At 39.1% G+C, this 25,979-nt stretch overlaps 1 protein-coding gene across 1 annotated transcript in view; it reads right to left on the reverse strand.

The window, feature by feature from the left end:
• Positions 1–23,288, reverse strand: part of EML5 (EMAP like 5) — a 128,356-nt gene extending 105,068 nt beyond the window's left edge. The window contains exons 1-4 of the mRNA XM_090271281.1: positions 23,092–23,288; positions 10,951–11,110; positions 3,467–3,565; positions 1,617–1,685 (exon numbers count right to left, since the gene is read on the reverse strand). Of these exons, the coding sequence (XP_090127407.1) occupies positions 1,617–1,685; positions 3,467–3,565; positions 10,951–11,110; positions 23,092–23,288 (525 nt within the window). The remainder of the gene's footprint in view (positions 1–1,616; positions 1,686–3,466; positions 3,566–10,950; positions 11,111–23,091) is intronic.
• Positions 23,289–25,979: the final 2,691 nt, after the last annotated feature.

The raw sequence follows: 25,979 nt of genomic DNA on the forward strand, positions 1-25,979 counted from the left end.
GTATCCAAATGATTTTAATGTTCAGCAAGAGTTAAGAATTATCATACTATATAAAAACAATAATATATAAATAAATAAGTAAACAAATAAAAGCAACAGTAAAAAAGAAAAAGAACTATCGTTCTAGAATCCAGATCAGAGTGCCCAATACAACTTTCTATGATGATGAACATGGGTGTGTGTGTGTGTGTGTGTGTGTGTGTGTGTGGTAACCACTTAATACATGTGGCTCTTAAACATACTGCCAGTGTGACTGAAGAAATGAGTATTACATTTTATTTAGCTTTAATTAATTTAATTTAAATTGCTACAGGCAGCTAGCTGCTGCTATACTGGCCAGTGCCTTTTTAGATTACCTCTGGAACTTAGTTTTGTCACATATATTGCCTGCAAAGATAGCTATCATGCTAGTCATTGCCTCTAACAAATGTAAAGAAAGATACTCACAGTAAAAAACACAGTTTGTTAAGATTAAATTAAGAAGAGAAGTTTTTTAAAAACCTGAAAATGGAGATTTCAGCTTTATTTACAATATAAAACAGCAGTAAAGTCTCTTTATTAACTTGCCAACAATTTATTAAGAATTTAATATATATCAATTACTGTGCCAAATATTATTTATTTTGTTCAAAGGCAAACAAAATAAAAATTTCTACCTTGACAGTGCTTATCCTACATACTTTAAACCTAGACAAAGCCTTTTGCTATTAAATACTGACTGAAAAAAATAAAGATGTAATATTATCCCTTATCAAATCAGTACCAGAATATGAAAACCAGAATTGCAGCAGCAGCTAAAGATACTTTGGAGAAAATGTGCACAGAAGTGAGAGTATCAAAAGAATGCGCACACAAAACCTTAATTACTAGGAGTTAACTGGTATAGGAACTGTTCTCGCAGATACTGGGAGACAAGCAAGTATTTCAGATTCGCATTAGGGATTTAAAAGTAATTATAAGCATAAGAGTGAATATCACCACTGACTCTAGGGGCTTTCATACACAAAGTGAACAGTGGCTATCAAAGGCTGGGATCCAATAAGAGAGCAAACGTGCAGAGAAGAAAAGATAACACTTTCTGAAGGCTGTCCATGTGCTAGGCACTACGACATACATACTGCCCTTCTAATAATCAACTCTGTGAGGGTGGCAACAGCACCCAGTTTTCAGATGTGAAAGAATGCTCAAAGAGGTTAAATGGCTCATCCCCGGCCCAACAGCTAGCAGGTGGCAAAGTCAACTCCATCCACGGTGCTACTACTACACCGCTCTCTCTCTGTGAATGACACCCAGTTTCTTGGTTTCCTATTCTCACACTTTACTTTCTAAGTGAAATATGAAGAAGCAAGATGAACACAGTAAACCTACTTCATTAGACTAGTAATTCCTTTATGGAAAATGTTTTTATTAACTCTCTATTCATACCTATATCCCTCACAGAGGTTCCTCACACACATAGTAACTATACAATAAATGTTTGTTAGATCGAACATTAAAATTTTTAAATGATGACATTAAAAAGTAAGTATGGTCAAAATTCTAAAATTTTCTGAAATTGTGAAGAGTGTGACAGAATAAATGAAGACGCCTATTATAAAATAAGACTCTTCCAGTACCTTGATATGTTTCACACCACAGCTGACAAGTCTATTTGGCTGGTACAAATCCCAAGAAATGTCAAATATCTGTAAACAAATCAGATTCATGGTTAAAATACTGATTTTCTGAATCACTTAAGAATGCTCTCCAAAAGACCACATAACTCCCAAACCCTATATGTCATAAAGTAATATTCCACAACAAATAATAATCAGAACCCTACATTCAAAATCTTATGAGAAATAAAGTAAGTATATAAATGAAAAGAAACAAAAACTATTTCTAAGTGTCTATGAACTTATGAAGCAACTAGTAAAATGACAATTAACAACTCTATTTTTAATTTAAAAAAAAATTAGGTCCATAAACAACAAGAATCATTCAACACAACTAGGGCATGAGACACGAACCTGCATAATTTCTACAACAGAAAAATCTGAATGGAACATACATACAGCTAAAAATAGAGAACATTTTTTAACTTTCTATCATGCAAAACTACTCACACGAAGAATCCAAATATTCATTTCACACTAAAAACTATTTTTTAGCTTTCATTATCTTTTTGGGTCAAACAAAATTAACTGATAGTGACATCTGGATATCCTCAGGCTTTGTTCCTTTCTGAGATTCCATAAATTCTAAATACACACAAACCATTTTTGTTACAAAAGCGAACAAGGAAAAAAACACAGATTAACTAAAATATTCATTAGAAACAAGTACTTTAATAATAACTAAAAGAAAAACTAATATTTGAAAAACAATATCATAGCAGAAAATAATTCTATCTGGTAGTTTTCGCCATGTTTCTTTGACACCTGCCAGCATAATCATGTAAAATGCTTACTCCTCTAGTAATGTACAAAGTGATACTCTTCAGTGATAATGAAAAAAGTTTCATCTTATAAATTAATGTTTAACAACTCACCATAATACAGATTATATGAAAAACACATTGATGCAACTTCAAAATACTAACCACAAAAATACTACTAAAACTTTCAATGAAATGGCAGTATTATTTTTCATAATAATCAGCCCATTTACTAAATCCAAAGTACTAATGTATGAAATGGTTTTTCTGAGTCAGAATACACAATTAATAAAAAATAGTTAACACTTTAATAATCAAATTATGTTTTTTGTGTGTGTTACAGGCCTCCATGTGAATCTGCTAAAAACCAAAACACAAATTCACACAAGTGTTTTTATACAGCTCCTACAGATTCATAGATTCCCCCCAAAAAGAATCAATGACTATACCTCCTGTGCCAGTTTAGGTTAGGATCTTACTACACACACACACACACAAAAAAAAAAACCTCAGACATTTTTAAGAATTTATGACAAAATTCTGATGTATGTTTATAAAAGCAGTATAATATTTAATTCAAAAGCTGACTACAACATTTCCTTTACATTAATTTTAAACAACTTGGAATAAATATATTTTTTAAAGTTTCAAAAGTAAAAAATGTTAGGAATCTAAAATTTTTAATCCTAATAGCTAATTTTAAATTCACACATGAAAAATGTTTTTCACCTTAACTATGATACATATGTAACAAATCAGTGGTAAACCAAACTAAATAGACCACAGGTTTGAACCAGTCTTTTTAAATTGAGATTTTAATAACATAAAACTCATCATTTTTGCTGAAGCAACTCAGATAGAAGTTTTGTGCTAACAACACTATACCTATTGAGTCTACTATACATATGCATTCTAATTACAGTTGTACTTTAAATGTTTAATTACATATGAACTATTTGTCAACAACAACACACAGAAACATAAAGCACCAACACCCTCTGGCCTTTTCGCATCCAGTACCCATTAGAAACCCCAAGGGGGAATACTTACTCTGTCTGTATGCCCAGGAGCCATGGATAACATCTTCCCCCTTTTCCAATCCCAAATACAAACTGCATTTTTTGAATCGAGTCCAACTGAAACCAAGCGCTGAATTATGTTCAAGAAGTCCAGCAGGGAATAAACAGGCAAACAAACAAACAAGGAACCAAGTTATAAATGGCAAACAAGTTCTACTTGTGGGTATTATAAACATCAAAACTTACAGTAATATTTTATAGACCTCATAAAGAAAGGCTAGATATATTTCATCTTGTTAATTTTCACATGTATGTGTAGTTCATCATATTAAGAAACAGAAGAATGGCTTCCATGTCTACCAGTAGGATTGACAAACTACCCTAAACATCTCTCCTGTTAAAAAATAAAAACGCTAGATGAAATGTAAAAACATCTTTTAACGGAAGAAATCTGAGAACAAAGACAAAGTGGTTTCCTATGGGAATACTGAATAGAAAGAGCGCTTCAATATCCATTTTACTCTAAAGGTATCAGCTAAACCCTGGTAAGCTTGATTCTGTTCTGCAGGATGAACAGGAACAGGAGATAAGTTGAGAACATGCCCAAGGTAGGCATATGAATTGCAGACCTCTAAATAAAGTGGTGAACTCTGCAGAGCAGGAAAAACAAGAGACCCCCCCTTTTTAAAAGAGGGGTGGCAATGCACGAAGGGGAGAAAAAGTACCCTGAAAATCTGTAGCCACAAGCAGCCTTCTTGTGGCTGTCGGACGTAAATCCACATTAACATGAGTCCCTCAGGTGGAAACCTGCATTCAGAGTGGTCCTAGGGATTGCAGAGTCTTCAAGCATCTTCGACAATGTTGCACAGACAAATACAAATCCTATGCGGAGGACTAAAATTTCCATCCCTTAAAGAATTCCTAAAGGTAGCAATCAATAAAAATAAAATAAAAAATAAACAAACACCCCCCTCCCAGTAACCACAGGAAATAAGAGGCCTGAGTGAGAGTCAGAAAGTCCTGACAAACAGCAAAATCAGTCCTGCCAAACATCAGACATTGGACTTCTCAAATTATATAAAATAAGGTTAAGACTTCAAAATATCTTCATATGAGCAAACTGGAGACTATAAAAGTCAAACAGATTTGAAGAAGCAAAGGTAATTTTCAGACGTGAAAAAAGAAATGAAATGGAAAACTTAGTGGAAAAGTCAAATAGGTGATTAGAGGCTGGTAAAGACAGAGTGGGAAAGAGGAGACGGGAGATGCGAAGGAGGAGGCTTAGAAATAGGAAAAGTGAACTCCTGGCCCTGAAGGAGTATCAGGGTCTGAACTTGCCCCCCTGCCATAAACAACTAGAAAACTGAACAAAATATGTGAAACAAATGTTTTCAGACATGCATAACAGGAAGTGAAGCATCATCAACCCTGAAAGAGGGGTAACAAACAAGGTGAGTCCCGAAATTGCCCCAGGAAGGTGGAATCCCAATAGAGCCCCACACACTTGCTGATTTGAGAAGACAGAGCCTGGAGTTCAGAGAGGCCAAGATGACTAGAATTTGCAGAACAGAGAAAAAGCTCCGTGAAATCTGTTTATGGGTCCCCTTGAGAATACCAGTCTTTGCATGCACAGGGTGAAATGCTGAGGCTAGGAAAGGACAAATGCTGGGGAAGGGAGGGCAATTACTCAGAAGCTAAAGCCCAACAACTCCCAGAGGTCACAAAGGATCCGGATCACTCAAGACTTAATTTACATACACGAAAGAAGAGCACCCAAATAGTAAAGAGTTTTCTTTTAAAACTAAATGTTCTGGGCAAAAACAACAAGTTATTATGGGGCTTATAAAATATGTAGCAATAAAATGAATGACAACAATAGTACAATAAACCAAAGGAGAGGAAGGAAACAGAAGAATACATATATTTTTCCATACCCTTTCCAAGTGCACATGATGCTTCATTAAGATCACAAAATAAGACTAAACAGACTTTTTAAAAGGTTTTATTCGTTTTTAGAGAGGCAGGAAGGGAGGGAGAAAGGGACAGAAACGTCAATGTGTGAGAGAAACATCAATTGGTTGCTTCTAGCTCACCCCCAACTGGGGACCTGGCCCGCAACCCAGGCATGTGTCCTGACTGGGAATCGAACCAGAAACCTTCCAGTTCACAGGCCGGTACTCAATCCACTGAGGCACACCAGCCAGGGCAAGCCTAAACTGGCCTTTAAAAATGAAAACAGAGTATGTTTTCTGTATTTTCAAAAACAGAAATCAGAATAACATAACAACATGAGGTTTTGTTTTTTTTTATCCCCACTTAGTAGGTAAGGAAACTAAGGTATCAGCTTCTGACAAAAACAGATATCAGAATAATATGAAGTTGTGCAGAAAATCCTCCCCATACTTGGAAATCAACAATCCATGCACGTATAAGTAACTGAGGGATGAAAGAAGAAATCACAAGGACCAACCCCCAACACTTACTTTGAAAAGCACTGGTTTAGAAGCAGGGGCTGCAAACTAGAACTCTCAGGCCAAACTGGAACACAGCTACATGTGCTTTTCCCAGCTGTCTGCACCTGCCTTCACACTGCAGTGCAGAGCTGAGCAGCTGTCACTGAGACCACGTGGCCCACAAAGCTTAAACTATTTACCCTCCGACTTGTTTTAGAAAGGGAACCAATCTCTGGTTTAGAGCATAGATTCTGGTACCTAACGACAGCCTGGGTTCCCACGCCGCCCCCCTCTCTCCACCGCTGCCCGCCTGCAGCCATCTGGGAGCTTCCCATGAGAGTGGGGTGCATCAACCCAAGCTACCTTTGGCCTTTATGAGCCCTAGACTCACAGCTGCGAGATAACGACTGAATTCAATAGTTTCTTTTTTCTTCCCCCTATAAAACAGCCCCTCCTTCCCCAGGACCCCAGAGTCGGGCCAGTCACGGCACGGCTTCCTCCCCACTTGCTAATTCCCTCAAATAAACTTCTTTTCTTCTGCTCGCTGCCTCCCCATGGTTCTCTGAGCGACTCCATTCTTATACGCACCTGCCTGGATTTGAACACCAGCTCCATCTCTCACTAACTGGATGACTTTGGGCAGTTATTTAGCCTCTCTGTACCTTAATTTCCTTACCTATTAAGTGGGGACAATAGAAGTACCCTGTAGGATTAATATGAAAATTAACACACAGGATGGGGCAAAAGTAGGTTTATAGTTATGAGTACATGAAACAGAGGTTACTTTTGTATTATTATTTATTAATCATTGTGTATTGTTCATATGAACAACTGTAAACCTACTTTTGCCCCATTCTGTATATAAAGACGTTAGAAGGGTGCCTGGAATATAGTTAATGTTATATAAGTGTTTGCTGTCATCATCATCATCATCATCATCATCAATTTACCATGATCATAATGAGCTTTAAGGACACCCGTGCCCTCTCTCTGTCCCAATGAGAAATGTCATCTAATAGACAGTTAGAAACAGTTTCTGCAAAGTATAGTTACTACTTAAACCCCCAAATGGGTAAAATGAATGGCTCACGTTAAAAGACAGAACAGTTTTTTATGGCTCTCCAGAAAAGCACATTAGTACAAAGCACAAGTCAACAAGGAAGATAATCTGCTTCTCCTGAGGTCTTTAATATTTGGCAACTAGAGGGTATCAGCAAATATCTAGCTAAAACAAAGACATCTACCTCTTGCTACAGCAAACTGTGTAGAGATTAAAATCTCACAGGACAACTCTGAAGTGAGTAACAGAGGGGCTCTGTCCTTCCTACCGATGCCCCTTCTCTGTGGCTCAGCTCATCATACACACACAGCAAACCACCATGGCCAAAAGGTTTAAAACTCCTTGTGCCTCAATAGAGCCCCAAAGCATCTGGCGCTGCACAGGCAGTAACAAAATATACCTAGGAGCACATCCTCTTTAGCCATGATAAATATTATCAGGGCCAAAATCAACCTAGCTTGGCAAGGGTTAAGCAACAACACAAAGAAAAAGCTAGAAATAATCGAGCTAATACTGCCTCCTCTCCCAGCTCTTTATCAGTTTTTACTTATCATTTGTTCTCCCATTTAACCCAGCCTATGTAGGTGACGAAGAGAATAAAGAAAGTTTTCTAGTAAGAGTAGTGCTTGAACCATATCCTGGAAGACAAAGTTAGAGACGGTTGGGTAGAAAAGTAAGAGAAAGTGCATTTCAGGCCAACAGACACCAAGCTTAGACATAACACGGTGCTTTCAGGAAAGAGCCACCAACTTGGTGTGGCTGAGGGAAGGAGGGCCAACTGGGAGTAGGCAGGAGACAAGGCTGGGGAGGCAGGCCAGAGGCCAGCGGAAAGAGGTTATTTTTTAAAAAACAGAGTTGGAATAAAGAGCTAATTCAGTCTTAAATGTGTGACGTACCGTATAGCAACATGACATTCCAGGAGGGCATCTGGGGTTGAGGAGAGAAGCTGGGGCCACTACCAACCGATAGGAGAGTTAAAGTCCTGGAGCGAGATCACCGCGGAGAGAGGAAGTGCAGTGAAAAGGAAAGAAGGCTTACAGACTCCCAAAGATCACTGACATTTAAGAAGCAGACAGGAGGAAAGACTCCTTTCAAGGTAACTAAGAAGCACAGTGAGAGAGGAAAAAAGAAAACTGGATTTTAAAAAAAGCCTCTATCCAGCTTCCCAAATTCCTCCCAAACAAAATCATGGTTGTGTCTAACTGAATTGGAAGGATTTAGTAAAAAGTTCTAGCACACTAAATAATCAAATAAGAAAAAGATTCCGAGAGTCACAACTAGACGCACCCCATGTGTACCTGCAACTGTGAAGCAGATTCAAATAATGGACAATTAAACTTAAAAAAGATTCTAGTTTGGGGATCCTTGTGATCTCAGCGTTCATTATATAAGAACTAATTGTTACACTGTGACAAAGTAAAAATCTCTGATTTTGCAAAAGATGCAGAACTTGATGGAGTAAGTATTGGTTAAATCATACAGAAAGCCATTAGAAGTTAGAATCTAGAAGAACAACAGAAAATTCAAAAATAATGATACAGGCAATTGAGATATGTCTAGATATCAAGAGATTACTGAAAGGCCCTTGGAAAAAAACCAGTAAATTCCTCTAATATTTTTGTAAAAATGACCCTCTTCATAATCATGTGCCAAAAGTCAAAGGTAAACTAAAGTATATTATTTTGTAGCAGCATATAATTGACAAAGTAGGTTAAAAACATTAATACTTTATTCTTGGTTCATTCTATAAATTATCAGAGTTGTAACTATAACTCAGATTTGGTTAAATATGGGAGATGTGCTTTTATTATTTAAAATTATGGTTATATTTTCAAGATAAAGTACCCATCTAATTTCCCTTCCTCATATTCTTCCCCTATTTACTATAAAATTTTAATCTCTGTTTTATGTGGCTTTATATAAGTAGCCTGGTAGGCCCTAATTATTCTCAGTAAGGCCAACTTCCAAAGCTAGCATGGATATTCAATCCATGCAGAAGAACCTCTCTGGGAAAAGAACACTTAGCATTACTACCAACAGGGAAACTCTTTCATTGGATGAATCTTAATTGGTCATTTATAGTTTCCTTTATAATGGAAAATGCAAAAATTACACAGCATGTCCTAGTTGGTATCTCATAGTTTGCAGCCATGAGTAGACAGGTATGTTCTAAAATATATTTTTAACTAAAGCATTTTCTCATTAAAATAATTTCAGAGATACTCTTCTTAACTTAATCTTCAATTGGTGGTAGTTCCTTACAAGCTTAAGATAGATAAATTCTTCTTGAAACATAAATAACCACCTCCTAGGTTCCATGATGGGAGGCAGCTGAGCTTTGCAGTTAAAAACATGAGCTTTGGAGTGTGACTGACCTGGGTTCCCGCCCTGGTTCCATTTACTAGCCGTGTAACCTGGGGCAAGTTACTTACCCTCTCTAAGCCTCAGTGTCTTTATCTGTACAATAGAGATAATTGTAGTATCTATTTCATAGGGTCCTGAGGATTAAACGAGATAATGCAGCCTTAGCACACTGCCTAACACTTAGTATGTGCTCAATAACTTTTAACTACTAAGTTTTATGAGTTTAGATTTTTAAGTAACATGTTCTCATGAAGATCTGTGATAATAAAATACATGTACCCATGAGTTTTCTTTTAACTTGCTTAAAATAAGTGAAACTAAAGGCTGTCAACCAAGAAAAGCTACAGGCATAATTTCTCCATGTACATATAAGAGAAATTCCTCAGCAATGCAATATCTTACATTTAGAAAACGCAATTTTAAAATTAAGAAGAAAGCATCTCTGTTTAAAGCACACACAGTTAAAACATCTTGGACTTCATAACGCCTTTAGTAAATGATTTTTAAAAACAACTTTGTACCTTTGTTTCATAAAATGTAATCTCCTGTAAAGTAGGTAAAGAGTTATTCTCTTCTTTTTAAAAAAGAAAATCCAATTCTGATACAAGGATATTAAAGGACGTGAAAAATAACAGCAAAAATGGCACACAAATTAGGGTTCTGTAATTGCCAGTCACTGCTACAGCGCAATTCAAGCCAAGAAGCACATTTTCCCCCAAATGAGAGGTTCCAGTTAAGTCTTTATTGATCCCTTACCAGGCTCTTATCAGAAAGCCGTATGTATCTATGCTCCCCAAAGAACCTGCTCCTCAGAGTCAGAAGTAAAACACTCCTGGCTACCATTTTCAAGGAAAGAGAACACAGTGGAATCTGTTCCTGTTAAATTTAGATTTGTGAAATTAATTTTATGAATTGAAATGCAGATGACTACAATTTTTCCTAAAAGTTAAAATAATTTTGTAAGTTTAATTTTAACATCAAACTTTTAAAGACTATAAATTAAGCACAGCTGCAAAATCCAATTTCTTACCACTTCTTAAATATGTTTTAGGTATAACAAAGTCCATTAAAGCATCACAGAAAAGCCCTTCCTTTGTTTAATTTTTTTAAATTCACTGACTAGAAGTAAATAATAATTTGGGAACTGATTAGTAAAGTAAGTGGAATGATAATTATATCCTTTGTTCTGAACTTTGATCTTGTATAAAAACAATTCATATAGGAACTGCCTCATTATTTTCAATAAAAATATAATTTTATTAGAAAACTTTAAAATAACTAAAAATTAAAATGTATACAACTCTACTTAGAGAAACTTAATTTTCTTAAGGTGTCTTCCATATGTCTTGTCAACATACACAACCTGCAAAATTTTCTAAAACAACCAGGTAATATTCCACTGAATCAGAATCTCGTTGTCTTTCATGGTAGTAATTAATTCAATTGAAAAGTTCTTGATATTAAAAAAAACCCTCCTTATTGTTATTTTTTCCTCATATACACCAATCACTCATCCTACCTACCCATCTCCATACTTGAACAAATACTTTTCACCAACTGTTCTGATTTAATATTTATAGATTTATAATTTCTTCTAGTACACATATTTAAAACATAGTTTAAAAAATTATCACATACCTGTCCATCTAAGTCAAATGCTAAGCAAGCTATACCATGTGTATGAACATCCTTCAGAACTGATATGGTCTGTACGGTGTATGAATCCCAAACACAGATATAAGGCTCCTTTCCAACTTGTCCTGTTGCTACCAATACTCGTTCAGGATGCAATGCAAGGCTGCAAAACAAACAAATACACTTAAAATTACTCACAGAGCTTTTGGAGTATATTATACACACACACACACACACACACACACACACACATACCTATGTGTAAATTAGACTTCATTTATCCACTTATAGTAATTTGGATTTAAAATAACTTCTCTAAAAATCCATGCTAATAGTTACTACTTCAATAGCATATGTCCTAAACAATTAATGATAGACTTCATAATCCCTGTCATATGATATAGGGTGTGTAAACATCTCCAAAAAAAAGAATTCTCACAAGGATCAACTGAACCACAGCAACAAACCAGCAGCAGCCTTACCACATTCCATTTTCCCATTTGTTATGCATTTGTTTGCAAGCCCTCTTTCCCATTTTACTCTTTTACTGGATAATGTTAGACCAAATCTTAGTGTCCAAAAATAGTATTCAGCAGCACTCCCACAATAATATTAACATTAAAGTACAAATCAATTTTAACAGAAGTCGCTCATAATTCACAAAAAATAATCTATGAGTCTTTAAAAACAAGACAAAGATCGAACAGTTGGTAATGACTCATGCACATCAGCAGAAGGCAGGGAATAAATATAAATTTCTCCTTGATAAAGTTTTCTACAAGGAGATTTTGATGATCAGATTCAGCTTAGGGAGGAAAAGAAATCACTACTGGCATCAGAGTGGAGGATGTACTGAAAGAGGTAAGTTAGGAGGGTATCAAAACAGCCAAACGACTGGATGGAGGGAGTAGGGGAGAAGTGTCAGTCTTGGACGACTCCTGGGTTTCTGGCGTGGGCAGCTGGATGGCTTCAGGCGGTAGTCAGCAAGTCAGGCCATACCAAGTGAGTATTGGTCAGGCCAAAAGGTTCATTTGTTTTTCTGTAAGATGGTTCCAGTGGTGCTTAGTTGTCTTTACCTTCATCAGAAACAATTTTGTTAGATTGTGTGTGACGACTGTCCTAACAGCATGCATTAAAAAAAAAAAAAAAAAACTTACCAAATTGGTGATTTTTGTGCAGCCGCCTCAATATTGAAGATAGAAGAAAATACGCAACATTTTCAGCATATTATGTTTTATTATTTCAAGAAAGGTAAAAATGCAACTGAAACACACACACAAAAGATTTGTGCAGGGTATGGAGAAGGTGCTGTGACTGATCAAATGTGTAAAATGTGGTTTGCAAAGTTTTGCGCTGGAGATTTCTTGCTGGACGATGCTCCAAGGTCAGGTAGACCAGTCCAAGTTGATAGCGATCATATCAAGACATAAATTGAGAACAATCAATGTTCTTCCACATGGGAGATAGCTGACATCCTCAAAACATCCAAATCAATAAAGTTATTGGTGAAAATGAAAAATGTCTTTTATTTTATGGAAAAAACACATACGAACTTTTTGGCCAACCCAATAGTAAGAGGGAATGAAAAGCTTGGTTCAACACATTAAAATCAACCAGCATATCATATTAATAGAACAACAAAGCCCCACAATAAATGTAGAAAAGGCATTTGACAAAAATCTAACCCCTTTGATGATAAAAAAAAATACACAACAAAAGATGATTTGTAGAGCACTTCCTCAATCTGATAAAACCCACTGTCAACATCACACTCAACAGTGAATGCCTGAAAGTTATCCAAGTATAGGAATAAGACAAGGATGCCATTTCCATTCAGCATGATACTAGATATTCTAGAGAGGACTATTAGGCAAGAAAAAGAAATAAAAGGGAGAAGTATAACTATCTCTACTTGTAGATGACATGATCTTGTGTACAGAAAATGCTAAGGAATCCACAAACAAAAACTTCTTCAGGAAATCCCAGATGATAAAAGCAGAGAGAGTGCTTCCTAATTCATTTTCTGAGGCAAAAATTACCCTAATATGAAAAACAGATAAAAACATCCCAAGTAAACTACAGACCGATATCTCTCATGAACACAGATGCAAAAATTTTCAACAAAATATTAGCAAATCAAAATTTTAAAAGTATAAAAAGAATTATATCCCACAACCAAGTGGGATTTATCCCAGGTATGATTTGAAAATCAATTAATGTAACCCATCACAACAACAAACTAAAAAAGAAAAATCACATGATCGTATCAATAGATGCAAAAAAATAAAAAAAGCATCTGACATTTCAACACCCAGTCATGATTTAAAAAAAGGAAAACTTTCTCAGAAAATTAGGAGTACAGGGGAACTTTGTCAACCGGATAAAGAGTATCTACAAAAAACCAACAGCTAACGTATTTAATGATGAGAAAACTCTAAGCTTTCCTACACATTTCAGGTACAAAACAAGAATGTTTCTTCTCTTACCCTGGCCAGGTGGCTCAGTTGGTTGGAGCATCATCCATATACCAAAAGATTGCGGGTTCGATTCCCAGTCAGAGCGCAGACTAGACTGTGGGTTTGATCCCTGGTTGGGGCACCGACGGGAGGCAACTGATCAATGTCACACTCCCTCCACCACTTCCTCTCCCTCTAAATTAAATAAACATATCCGCTGGCAAGGATTTAAAAAGAATGTTTCCTCTCACCACTCCTCTCCAACATTATACTGAAAATCCTTGCTAATTCAATAAGGCGAAGAAAGAAAATACAGAGTGGAAAAGGAGACATAACACTGTCTCTGTGTGCAGGGACACGATCCTCTATGTAGAAAACTTGAAAGAATCAGCAAAACCTTCTGGAACTAGTAAACGATTAGAGCAAGGTTGCAGGAATCAAGGTTAATATACGAAAGTTCATTGCTTTCCTGTAATGACAATGAACAAATGGAATTCAAAATTAAAAATGCAATATTATTTACATAAGCACCAAGAAACCCAAAATATTTAGGCACGAATCTAACCCCCTCTTACTCAGACAGGAAGGCTAGCATCCTCTCAATGGTCTACGAGGTCAGACACTGCCCCCACGCCACCACTTCATCAGACCTCTTTTCTTACTGCTTTCACCCAAACTCATGACACTCCAACCCCCCTGACCTTCAGCTGTTCCTCAGCCACAGCAGGCATTCCACGTCAGCGCTTTTGCACTTGATAGGAAGTCCTTTGGCCTCAGATACCAACACAGCACGTTCCCTCACCTCCAAGTCTCTGCTGAAGTGTTACCTTTGCATTTTATACTGAGACCTTCCTGGCCGCCCTGTCCAAACACCTGTCTAAACTCTTCCCGATAATCTCACTCTCCTGCCTTTTTTTCTTAGCCCTTCATTATAAATGGTGCAGTAGCTCTTTCCTTCGATTGTGGCAGGTGGTGTTCTTAAGAAAAAAATTGATCGAGCCTCACCATCACCTACTCAAGAGTGGTGTTTTAACAGCTCTGTACTTACTGTACGGAAACTTCATTTATTCAACACAAGTCAAAATGGTAGCTGGAAAAGCAATTCAGAATGTATGATGTTCCCATGGTGGGTCAATACTTTCTGTGTTTTTATGGATTCAGGGTAGCAACTTTTTCAGGTCTGGCAGGAATTGATGTAAACCTACTTATCTCCTTAATGTTTCCAGAAATATGGTCAATATTTCCCAAACCTGGCTGATAATCAGAATCATTTAAAGAGCTTTTTGCCAATTCTAGGCATTTCCTCAGAGTCACTAAGTCAGAATCTTTTACGGCCAGAACCCAGGAATCTGTCTTTTAAAAAGTGCCGCAGGTGATTCTATTTGGGAAGCACAATGACAATCTATCCTTTAATGCATGCATTTCTAGAAAAATTCTTAACATAAGCAGTTTGATAAATGGGTATAAACCCTCCCCTCTAACCTGATATCAGAATTTTCTTAAGCATTGTGTAATATCTAGAAGCAGCACTTCAAAAAGTAATAGGATATATTCAGATTTAGTAAAATGTCTCTGTGTTAAAGAAACTAGAATTAGGTGAGCTTAAATGTCAGACTATATAATAATTCTATTCTGTAAGATTCCACGTTGTGTCTGCATATAAAAATGTTTATCATTATTTGTTTTTGAAATACTGCATAGTTTAAGGGATAAAATTAAGAGATATTTTCAGGGAAAGGTAGGAACAGTTCAAACTGTCATAAATGTATATTAAATGTATATTTATTCTTTACTTATTTTCCTGGCTGGTTTGGCTCAGTGGATTGAGCGTCGGCCTGCGAGCTAAGTGTCGCTGGTTCGATCTTCCAGTCAGGGCACATCAGAGAAGGAAAACTCTGACTCCAAAAAACCTCCGCTGCCTTGCGGCATACCTCTTCAGGGGAAAGGCTAAGGGAGTAAACCCCGACAGAAAATCCGGAGCCGGAGTCCCTAAGGCGGTTTGACGTTGTAGTCAACACCGGCAACTCCTGCGGCGCACCTGAAGCCAAGCTGTATTGACTCCGTCTTTCCCTTGGATCCTTCAGCTGCGAAGAGAGGTGGGGGTCTGCTGCATGGGCAACAGCAGACCCTCCATATCACCCTGCCCAGGCTCTGTAGCTTCAGCTCCACTGGAGAGGACACTCCAGCGTCATCGCAAGATGTCGATTCAACACGGGAGGAGACAGATACCGTGTCACTCCCGAGTCGGACTGCACAACCATTCTCGGCGGTGCAGATAGACTCTTAAGAAGCTACACCATCGTCTCTCGAGACGGACGGCTGCTGACGATTCTTTACTTATGGAAAAGGCAAATATTTAGATTTGCATTAAAATAACTATTTCCTTTATTACTTTTTTATGTTTCATACTGAATAACCAATAAAATAATATTTTGGATAATAACTAAGAATAATATGAAGTAATAAATTCTTAGAAGCTATCAAGAACTTACTGTTCTTTCAAGGTCTTTTCACTCATCCAAAAAATACTTATTGAGCATCTGCTTTGTGCAAAGGTGCCTGCCTTACAGTGTTCAGAATTTAAGGACACAACTGGTCAAGTAAAGAATCACTTAGAATACTATGTGCATAGGGATAGCGCTAGTGTACCTGTGAAATGGTGTGACATGGGGACATAACAGTTCACAATGATGTTTCCTGCTGAATACAATACCTCATCTGGGTCTTTAAGAAAAACAGAGAGGAAGAGTCATCAGAATAAATGAGTGAAAGTACAGTGTCCTGGGAAGAGGTAGCATCATATGCAGTGGCCTCTTGTTAGAGAGAGAATATATGAGAGAGTTGTTTGTACTATTCTTTAGCTTTTTTTCCCATTCAGTCTTGGTGCTACTCTGTTCACCACAGCAGCTCTTGTCCAGTTCACAAGATATGGAGATGTGACCTCCACACCTGCCATATCCAGTGGTCAATTCTCTGTTCTTATCTCTTTTGATTTTTTATCATCATTGCCATAGTTGGTGACTCCCACCTTCTTAAGACACTTTTTAAAGTCGTGTCTGGGATACATGTTCGTGTAGAAATAGGTATTTCTTGGTTTCCTTATTCTTTCAGCAAATATTTATTGATGACCTATTATTTGCCAGGGACTAGTCTTAGCACTAGAGATGCAGTTGTGAACCAAACATGAAATTCCCAGCCCTCGGAGAACCTGTATCTCCTGTTGGATGCTAGAGAATAAACTATGCAAATCTTATATTTGTATATAAGTTATGTATATAGTATATATATGTGTGTGTGTGTGTGTGTGTGTGTGTGTGTGTGTGTGTGTTCAAGGAGGGACCCAGGAATAGAATTTATAAAAAACTGTGTATTCTTACATGTCTAAACTTCAGTCACCTTCAAAGTACTCTCCATTTAATGCAATACACCTATCGAGATGTTTTTTCCCACTGTCTGAAAGTTTCGAACTTGTTGGTTTTGATGCCTTTTAGCGCTTCTGCCGTTTTTGTGTCCCCTCTTCCACATCAGCAAAACGCTTCCCTTTGAGGACTTTTTCCATCCAGGGGGAAAAAAAGTTGCTTGGGGCAAGATCAGGTGAATAGGGAGTGTGTGGCAGGGGGTTCATGCTGTTTGGGGTGAAAATTGCTGAACACTCAGCGGGGTGTGGGCAGGTATGCTCATAAATCACCCATCATAAAATGACCAAATGCCTTGAGGCTTCAAAACAAATTCAATGAAAGCGAACACACCCTCTCCCAACAATGTCAGCTGGTACACTGATGCAGACGGGTCCCTAGAATGCCCACCTAGGAGGGGACACCTGTACTACAAGGGGTCCGCCCTCTAGAAGATAAGTCTGGGTTTTTTGGGGTCCCCCTCTTAATATAGTATATATAAATATATACTATATAGACACATCAGTTTTCTTTCTTAAGAATACCATCTACTACTACACCTTTCATTTTGTCTAAAGTAAAAAAAAAAAAAATTCATATCTATTGGTTTGGCCAAAAAGTCTGTATGGTTTTTTTTCGCATAAAATAAGTCATTTTTCATTTTCACCAATAACTTTATTGACTTGGATATTTTGAGTATGTCAGCTGTCTCCCACATGGCAGAATGCTGACTGTTCTTAATTAATATCTTGATTTGATTGCTTTCAGCTTCAACAGGTCTACCTGACCGTGGAGTGTCATCCAGCAAGAGATCTCCAGCATGAAACTTCACAGACTACTTTTGGCACATTCCATCAGTCTCAGCTCCATACGCTGCACAATCCTTTTTCTGCATTTCAGTTGTGTTTTTTCCTTTGTTGAAATAATAAAACATAATAGGCCGAAATCCATTTTCAATATTAAAATGGCTACACAAAAATGCAACAATTTGGTAATTTTTTAAAATGCATGCTAATATGACAGCCGTCACAATACAATCTAACAAAACTGTTACAAATGAAGTTATACAACTAAGTTCTACTAGAGCCATCTTACAGAAAAAAACAAACCAACTTTTGGACAACCCAATAGAAGCAATGAATATCATTCTAACCTACAATCATATAATGTGGTTTACTTTACAAAGTATTTCAGATGCATTATGTCATTTAAGCTCACCACTATCTTATGAGATACTTTCACCATGTTTAGAATAAAAAACTTCAAATTCCATACCTACATAATAAATAAACAATGGGCTCAGACAGTTCAATGTGGAGGTTCACTCATATAAGAAAACCAACTATACATTCTGGCCAAGATGGAGGCATAGATAGACATGCTATGTCTCCCTCCACAACTTAGAAGGAATACAACTACTTCAAAACTAAAAAAAAAAATCAGAACTATCAGAAAATCAAACTGCATGGAGGTCCAAAAAACAAAGATATAAAAAAGTAATACTCATCCAGACAGGTACAACAGCTCTCCCTAAGACACAGAAGCAAACTAACACAGGAGCCTGTCAAGTTGAGCAGACAGAGAAGTATGGCCCAAAAGAGGGAAAAGATCAAGGTTCCAGTGGGAGAACTAAGCGACAAGGAGACAGTCACCCTAACAGACAGGGAGACAACCAACCTAACAGACGCACCGTTCAAAACACTGGTGATAAAGATGCTCACAGACTTGACAGACATGCTTGCATAAGGCCAACGCCTAAGGGAAGAAGTGAAGGCTATGCTAAGTGAAATGAAACCAATGAAACCAATGGTGAAGGGAAGGAAAGTAGGGTTCAAATCAATGATTTGGAACATAAGGAAGAAATAAATAGTCAACCAGTGCTGAAGGAAGAAACAAGAATTGAAAAAAAAGAGGAGAGACTTAGGAACCTCTGAGACAACTTTAAACATACCAACATCTGAATCATAGGGATGCCAGAAGGAGAAAACGAAGAGCAAGAAAATGAAAACTTATGTGAAAAAAAAAAAATAATGAAGGCAAACTTCCCTAATTTGGTGAAGGAAATAGACATACAAGTCCGGGAAGCACAGAGAGTCCCAAACAAGCTAGACCCAGAGAAGACCACACCAAGATACATCATCATTAAAATGTCAAAGGCAAAAGATAGAGAATCTTAAAAGCAGCAAGAGAAAAGCAGGGAGTTACGTACAAAGGGGTGCCTATAAACCTATCAGCTGATTTCTCAAAAGAAACTTTGCAGGCAAGAAGGAACTGGAAAGAAGTATTCAAAGTGATGAAAAGCAAGGACCTACAACCAAGATTACTCTATCCAGCAAAGCTACCATTTAGAATGGAAGGGCAGATGAAGTACTTCCCAGACAAGGTAAAGCGAAAAGAGTTCATCATCAATAAGTTATTATTATATGAAATGTTTAATGGACTTATTTAAGAAAAAGAAGATCAAAACTATAATATGAACATTAAAATGACAACAAACTCACAACTATCAACAACAGAATCTAAAGAATAAAAACAAAAAGATAATAAGCAAACAACCAGAACAAGAACAGAATCACGGGTATGGGGATCATGTGGAGGGTTATCAGCTGGGAAGGGGAAGGGGGAGAATTGGGGAAATGGTATATGGTTTAAGAAGCATAGTCAGTAGGTGCAAGACAGACAGGGGGAAGTTAAGAATAGTACAGGAAAGGGTGAAGCCAAAGAACTTACATGCACAACCCATGGACACAAACTAAGGGGGGTGGGATTGCTGAAGGGGAGGCGGGTATTGGATGGAGGGGAGCAAAGGGAAAAGAAATTGGGACAACTGTAACAGCATAATCAATAAAATATACTTAAAAAGAAAGAAAACCAACTATATTCCATCATGGTCTTAACTGGTGATAAATGATTTAAAAACTGTCGATAATATCTACTACTTCAAGAACAAACTTTTCTGTGCTGGCTGGTGTGGCTCACTGGATTGAGAACCAGGCTGCAAACTGAAAGGTCACTGGTTCGATTCCCAGTCAGAATACATGAGTAGGTTGCAGGCCAGATCCCCAGCTGGGGGTGTGCAAGAGGCAACCAATGAATGTTTCTCTCTCTCTTAAAGGTTTCTCTTCCTCTCTTTCTCCGCCCCTTCCCCTCTCTCTCTGAAAATAAATAAAACCTTAAAACATAAAAAAGAACTTGTCAAAAATGTGTTCATAGGCAGTAATTAAATTTTCTTTTTTTAAAGCTATTGCATCCTTTGGGAAACAAATGGTAAAAGTTCCAAAATACACACCAAGCTATAGATGTGCATCTTATACTCCAATTGGTAGTAGTCTAGCAATTGTATAACCTAGTCTTAAACCTGTCATAAACACTGAAAAATTAGAGAATTTTATTGTAATAATTTGCAACAGAATACAAGGTGGCGCAAAAGTAGGTTTACAGCTGTGAGTTATGTGAACAGATTTTATTCTTGTATTACTTTCCATACTAACAACTGTAAACCTACTCCCCTCGCCCCTGTAAAAAAAAAAAAAAGGTGTCCATAAAAGTCTTGTATTATTTCTGACAGCGAATCTAATTTCTATATAAATTAGTACTAACATAAATACAACTAAAGGCTAAATTACTGGAGAAGAGTAGAGATATATGGTAAAAAGAACAACAAGCAACATGGATCGAATGATAAATCATGTGGCCCCATCAGTAGCAACAATTATTAGCATCATTATTAACACCATTATTAGCACCATTATTTGCACCGGACTGAGTCATATTTGATAAATAAGTTTTGCCTAAGTTTCAAGCAAATATGGAAACAAAATAGGTAATAAAAACAGCAATGACTTTTATTACTAAGGCTAACATTTCAACAACATTGTTCTCCACTATGCATCCCATTTATCAATCCTACATTTCCTGCTGTGAAATAACTAAAAATTACCAGAGTACTTTCTATACTTGTATTTTAAACACTGAACTTAAAGAAAATGGAAAGGTGTGAACAACTGCCTGATCTGTTTCCCTAACAATAATGATCGGTCATTCTGTGAAATCAAATTTCCAGAGCCCTTTGACTGATTTCTAAGCTATATTCTTAGTATTGTATTAAATTTGTGCCACCAACTTCAAGATGCCATATGATTCAGATTTTACTATTCCACTGCAATTTTTCAGGAAACCTTTTTAATGTTATAAATTGTGTTAAAGATAAACCCTTTGTATAAAATCATAAGCATGTATCCAATCATGGCAAAAATCACAGTAATTTGCCATTTTGAAATATTTTAAGACAATGTACAGGTTGCGCAACTAGGTAGACAAATAGATATCAAAGGAAGGCAAAAGCATTACTTTTCTTAGAGTTTACTGAAACACAATTATAAAAATTAAAGCAGTGTGACGTGTGACACAGCTTCTCACTACTGCTGGAAGAACAAAAACATAGTTTACACCATCAAATAAATCGTATCTAGATTTGAAAGTCCCTCATACCATACTGCTCTCAAATACCAAGGAGTACCAACACCGGAAATACACTGAGAAGACCTCAAAGTCCCCCACTTACTCAATCCAGCCTAACAGACTGAGTACTTGGAGGAGTAGCTTCAACCAGGGACAGCTTCTGTCACCTGCACTGCGGGCCACCTAACAGATGGGAAAGAAAGAAACTGCAACGGATTAGTGAGAAAGACATAGAGAACTGGGGTCAAGGGCACTCTTGGGGTTAATAACAAAGTACCCCAAAACACCCCTGATTCCCTCTTCTACAACCTCAGTTTTTGCTCTGCTTATCTTGACTCCCTCTTACCCCACCTTGGGTTTGTCCCAGGCCTCCTTTTCTCTCTCACAGATCACAGATGTCCAGAGACACGAGATGGGAAAAAAAAAAAAAAAAACTTTGTTATTTATGGAAGTTAGGCTTCTTGCCTTTAAGACACCAAACCCTAGTACTGGATTTGAAATGCCCAATTTATATCCTGTGGGACATAAATAAGGACATAAAACGGAGTAACCAAACCCAATCACGGAATTTGTTAAAAATCAGGAAGCAGCACACAAACACATTCTCAAAATATTTTAAAGATGTGCCTCCTGTCAAGGACACGCCCGCTGTGCTTGAGGCCACGGTCAAAGGCCTGGAACAGCAACTTTCAACCCTCTTCATCCCGTGGCACACGTCACTACATTTCTGCAGCCCACCAAACAACACATTTTTTGCCAATCTGACAAAAAAAAAAAAAAAAGGTGTAATTTTGATTCATTCACACAGAACGGCTACTGCTGTGTCGGCTGTTATTTTTGTATTTGACCATCTAAGGGAAAAGAGGTCAGTGTCCTCCTCTAAATAGTCAGGTAGTGCATGTTTTAAAAGGCTTGCCGCACACGGGTTGAAAATCGCTGGCCTAGAATAATTTCTGCAGCTTTTAACTTAATTTGCCACAAAAGTTCTGCTGAGACACTGGCTGAACATCACATTTCAAAAACACCATTCACTGAAGAAATGTCAACAAGCAGTGGGGACGAACTTAGGATACCGCCCGAAGGAGAATTATACAAAATGCAAAAAAAAAAAAAAAAAAAAAGTGATTTAAGCAAAAACAAACGAACAAACAAAAGGAAACTTATGTAGGAGTACTTGAAAGAAGAGGAAACACGGGAATTGGAAAACTGTAGGTTTTCGGCAGCTTCTTTCGGGTGAAACCTACCCCCAAGCTGCCTTTAGATCTGCAAATTTTAACGTCCAGCGAATGCCTGAAGGTTGCCGGGGTTTCATTTCTATCCGTGGACAACAGCAGGCAGGGAAACCTGAACTCATTATTATGGCCGAGAGGTGAGTGCCCTCCAGGATGCCGCCTGGGCGCGCTCCCCAGCGCCAGCCTCCAGCTCACGGTACTTGGTTTGGATCAGTTCTGTATTAGGTAAAGGATTTCCCTCCGGCGCGTTAAGAATTGGTTTATTGAGACATCGGGGCGGGGGGGGGGGCGGGTTTAAAGGAGGAAACTGCTCCCCAAAGAACCTTTCCGCAGTATCATAAATTTCTTGGAGGAACAAGGATACAAAGCCATAAAACCGAACGCCCAATAGCACCCGAAGATGGGGAAAGGCGTTTGTAGGGGGGTGAATAGGGTGCGTTCCGGACAAGACACTTGCGGGGCGATGCTCTGGGGCGATGGTCCCACAGGACCCGGTCACCTCGCCCAGGAGGCCGGACAAGTGCAAACTCCGAGAACTGCTCGCGGTGGGGACCGCTGCCGCCCCCGCCCCCCCCCCCCCCCCCCCCCGCCTCGCCGTACCTGATGATGTCGTCGCTGTGGCCCCGGTAGAACTTCTGCCGGTGCTCCCGCGGGCTGTACACCACGCCGACGCCCGCCACGAAGTACACGATCTCCTTGGCCGCTGTGTAGTAGAGGTTGTTGCGGCACTGGTGGCCCCGGTAGCCGTACACCCACTCGAGCCGCAGGTGGCAGCTCGGGGCGCTCCGGGCCGCCATGACGGGGCGCCCACCCCGCCGCTCTGGCTCGCGCCCGCGGCGGCGCTCGGGCGCAGAAAGCCCTCCGGCTGGCGGCCGGGACTCGCCGCCTGCCGTGTCCTCTATGCCGCGCCTGGCAGGTGCATGTCGCTTCTTCGGGCCGCCGCCGCCGCTTCAGCCCACGGGCGGGAGGAAAACCCTCGCCTCGCGAAGCATGCTGAGAGCAGCGAGCGCCGCGGGCCGTCCCGTGGGTGCCGCGCGCGCCCTTCGCCCGCCCCGGCTGGCCTCTCTCCGCAGCCCGCAGCGCCCCGGCGGTGAGCGGAGCCGAGCGAGGGCCCGCCTCCCGCCTCCACTCCGCGGCAGCCGCCTGCGCCCTGGGCTCCCAGCGCGAGCCACCTGCGGCGCCCGCTCCGCGCCGCGGCCCTGTCCCAGTGCCCCGCGAGCCCGCGCCGCGCGCCCCGGAGCCGAGAAATGCAACCCCGCGCGGCCCCGCCCCGGAGCCTCCGCTGTCGCTGTCGCGCGCTTGTCCCGCCCCTCCCCTGCCAGCGCGGGGTCGTGAGAACGCGGCGTGATACCGGGGGCGCTCGCCGGGTCGCCGCTCCTGCGCTGTCGCGCTCCTCCGATGTCTAACACCCCGCCACCCGCGGCCTTGACTAGATGCTTCGGCGACCTGAGTGTCCCGCCCCGGCGCTGGGAGCTGAGCCCGCAACGGGGACACCCAGGCCACGGGGGGTGGGGGACCCTCGGCGACCCCTGCCCCCTGCTGCTGGGCGTCCTGGCCGGGGAAGCACCTGCCAGTCTCGCAAGGTGCGGTACCGGAGAGAACCAACACCGGATGCTAACCTCTTTTTTTTTTTTCTTTTCTGATGCGGTGTATGTGTGTGTGTTTCTCGCTGTTTCGTAGTGCCCGCTACACCAGACATTGAGTGGGGATAACACTTGGTTTCCTAACTGTACATTTTCTCGTTTGTGTAGGTGACCTTCAACGCTGAAGGAATTTCGACCGTAAAATGACATGCTAGATCCGATTTATTAGTCAATAGCAATGGTACCTGAATTTAAGAAAATTATTTTCAACACCAATAAACTCTTTGCTACTTCCTGCATTTTAGCAATGGCTTGAATATTTTGATCCTGGAGAATGCAGTGGATTCCTGGCTATGTCAGTTCCCGCGCTACTCGGTTTTCGAAGTGCCCCCTTCTCAGAGAAATATGGGCAAAGTTAACCAGTACCTGCAAAAAATAATTTGAAATCCATACTTGAAGCGTAGGATGTTAGCCCCAAGGTTTACAACAAGAAATTCTAAGTCCCAACATGAATCCTTTGTGTCTAAAAATCAATGTGTTGGTTTCCCTGGGAAATACTAAAACTTGGAAATCTGACAAAAGGTAGAAAAACCCAGCATCCTTTCAAGAAATGTGACTGCTCAAAAAGTGATGATTCCTATATGGTACCCATACCTTGGAATGGGTGTTGCACAGTCTCTACTTCCTCAAACATTGCAAATTGCCAATTTCAGACAAGAGGATACCTTTTTGGTTTGGGTTTTGATTTCCAGTCTACAAGCAGAGGAGAAGGGCCATCTCAGAGGAATGAATTTGCATAAATGTCCTGAAAAGCAAACTCTTAAAGAAGTGAGATTTAGAACAATGATAAAAAAAAGAAATTAAAAGAAAAACAATTTGAGATTTTGAAAAAAAGAAGTGAGATTTGGTGAATTCTGTTAGGAAGGCTGAAAATAGAAATCTAGTCCACTGGAGTTCACTGTTACCATCTAACGGGGTAGTAAGGAACTATAATGCAGGAAAGTCTGTAAGAACTTCGTAAAATTTGCAAGCTTTCAGGTGCCCTCAAGTATATTATTTTGGCAATTCTCACTGATTAGCCATAAAACTCTTGTAATGAAAAGAGCCCTTGTCCTGATTTTAAGGAGCAGCCAAGAATTAGAAGACGGTAGTAAGCAAGACTGGGAGAAATGTGCCCAATTCTACAGCTTGTCTTTGGCTGGAGGTAATAAGAATCTTAGCAGAAAGGGAAGGAGAATGCAGATTGGGTTTCTGGTGGAAAGAAAATAAACTCAGGCCTGAGAAGAAAATAAACTCAGGCCTGAGAAGAGGCTCTGAAGCCATAAGAGCAGGGTGCCCTGATCTTCGTCACCTATTATTTGTTTTTTAATAAGAATATGTTTGCTAATTAGTGAGTTCTTTGAAAACCCCTGGTGAGAAAAAGGAAAATTTGTTCATTATTGAAATTTAAGTAGTAAACTTAGAAAAGATGAAGTATTTTGTTGGCATACATTTGTGGTACATTAATTGCTGGTTGGTTACATGTAATTTTTATGGGATGTGGGATGGTGAATACTTTTTTTCTGTGTTTTAGATTTTTCAATACAATATGTTCTGGATCCCTTGATACACATCTAAGTACTCATATTAATAATATTTAAATATTTTTTCATTATCATATTTTCTGTTATGATTTTTAATGACCCAAGGGTGGAGTGCGAAGCAACAACATTCTTAATTAAACCATCTTCAAATGCCAATTCAAGACCAAAAGAGACAGCTGAGGTACAAAGGTGGCTACAAAATGAAATATTCATGAATATTAGAGGGGAAAAAACTGACTAGTTCTTACTCTTACAACTTTATGTAATCTATTACTCATGTCACAGCAAAATGCTTAATCAAGCTTTTATTGCTAAATGAGAT

Source organism: Furipterus horrens, unplaced genomic scaffold (genome assembly GCF_987537825.1).
Source record: "Furipterus horrens unplaced genomic scaffold, mFurHor1.1.pri manual_scaffold_3, whole genome shotgun sequence".
In the NCBI taxonomy this organism is placed as follows: domain Eukaryota; kingdom Metazoa; phylum Chordata; class Mammalia; order Chiroptera; family Furipteridae; genus Furipterus; species Furipterus horrens.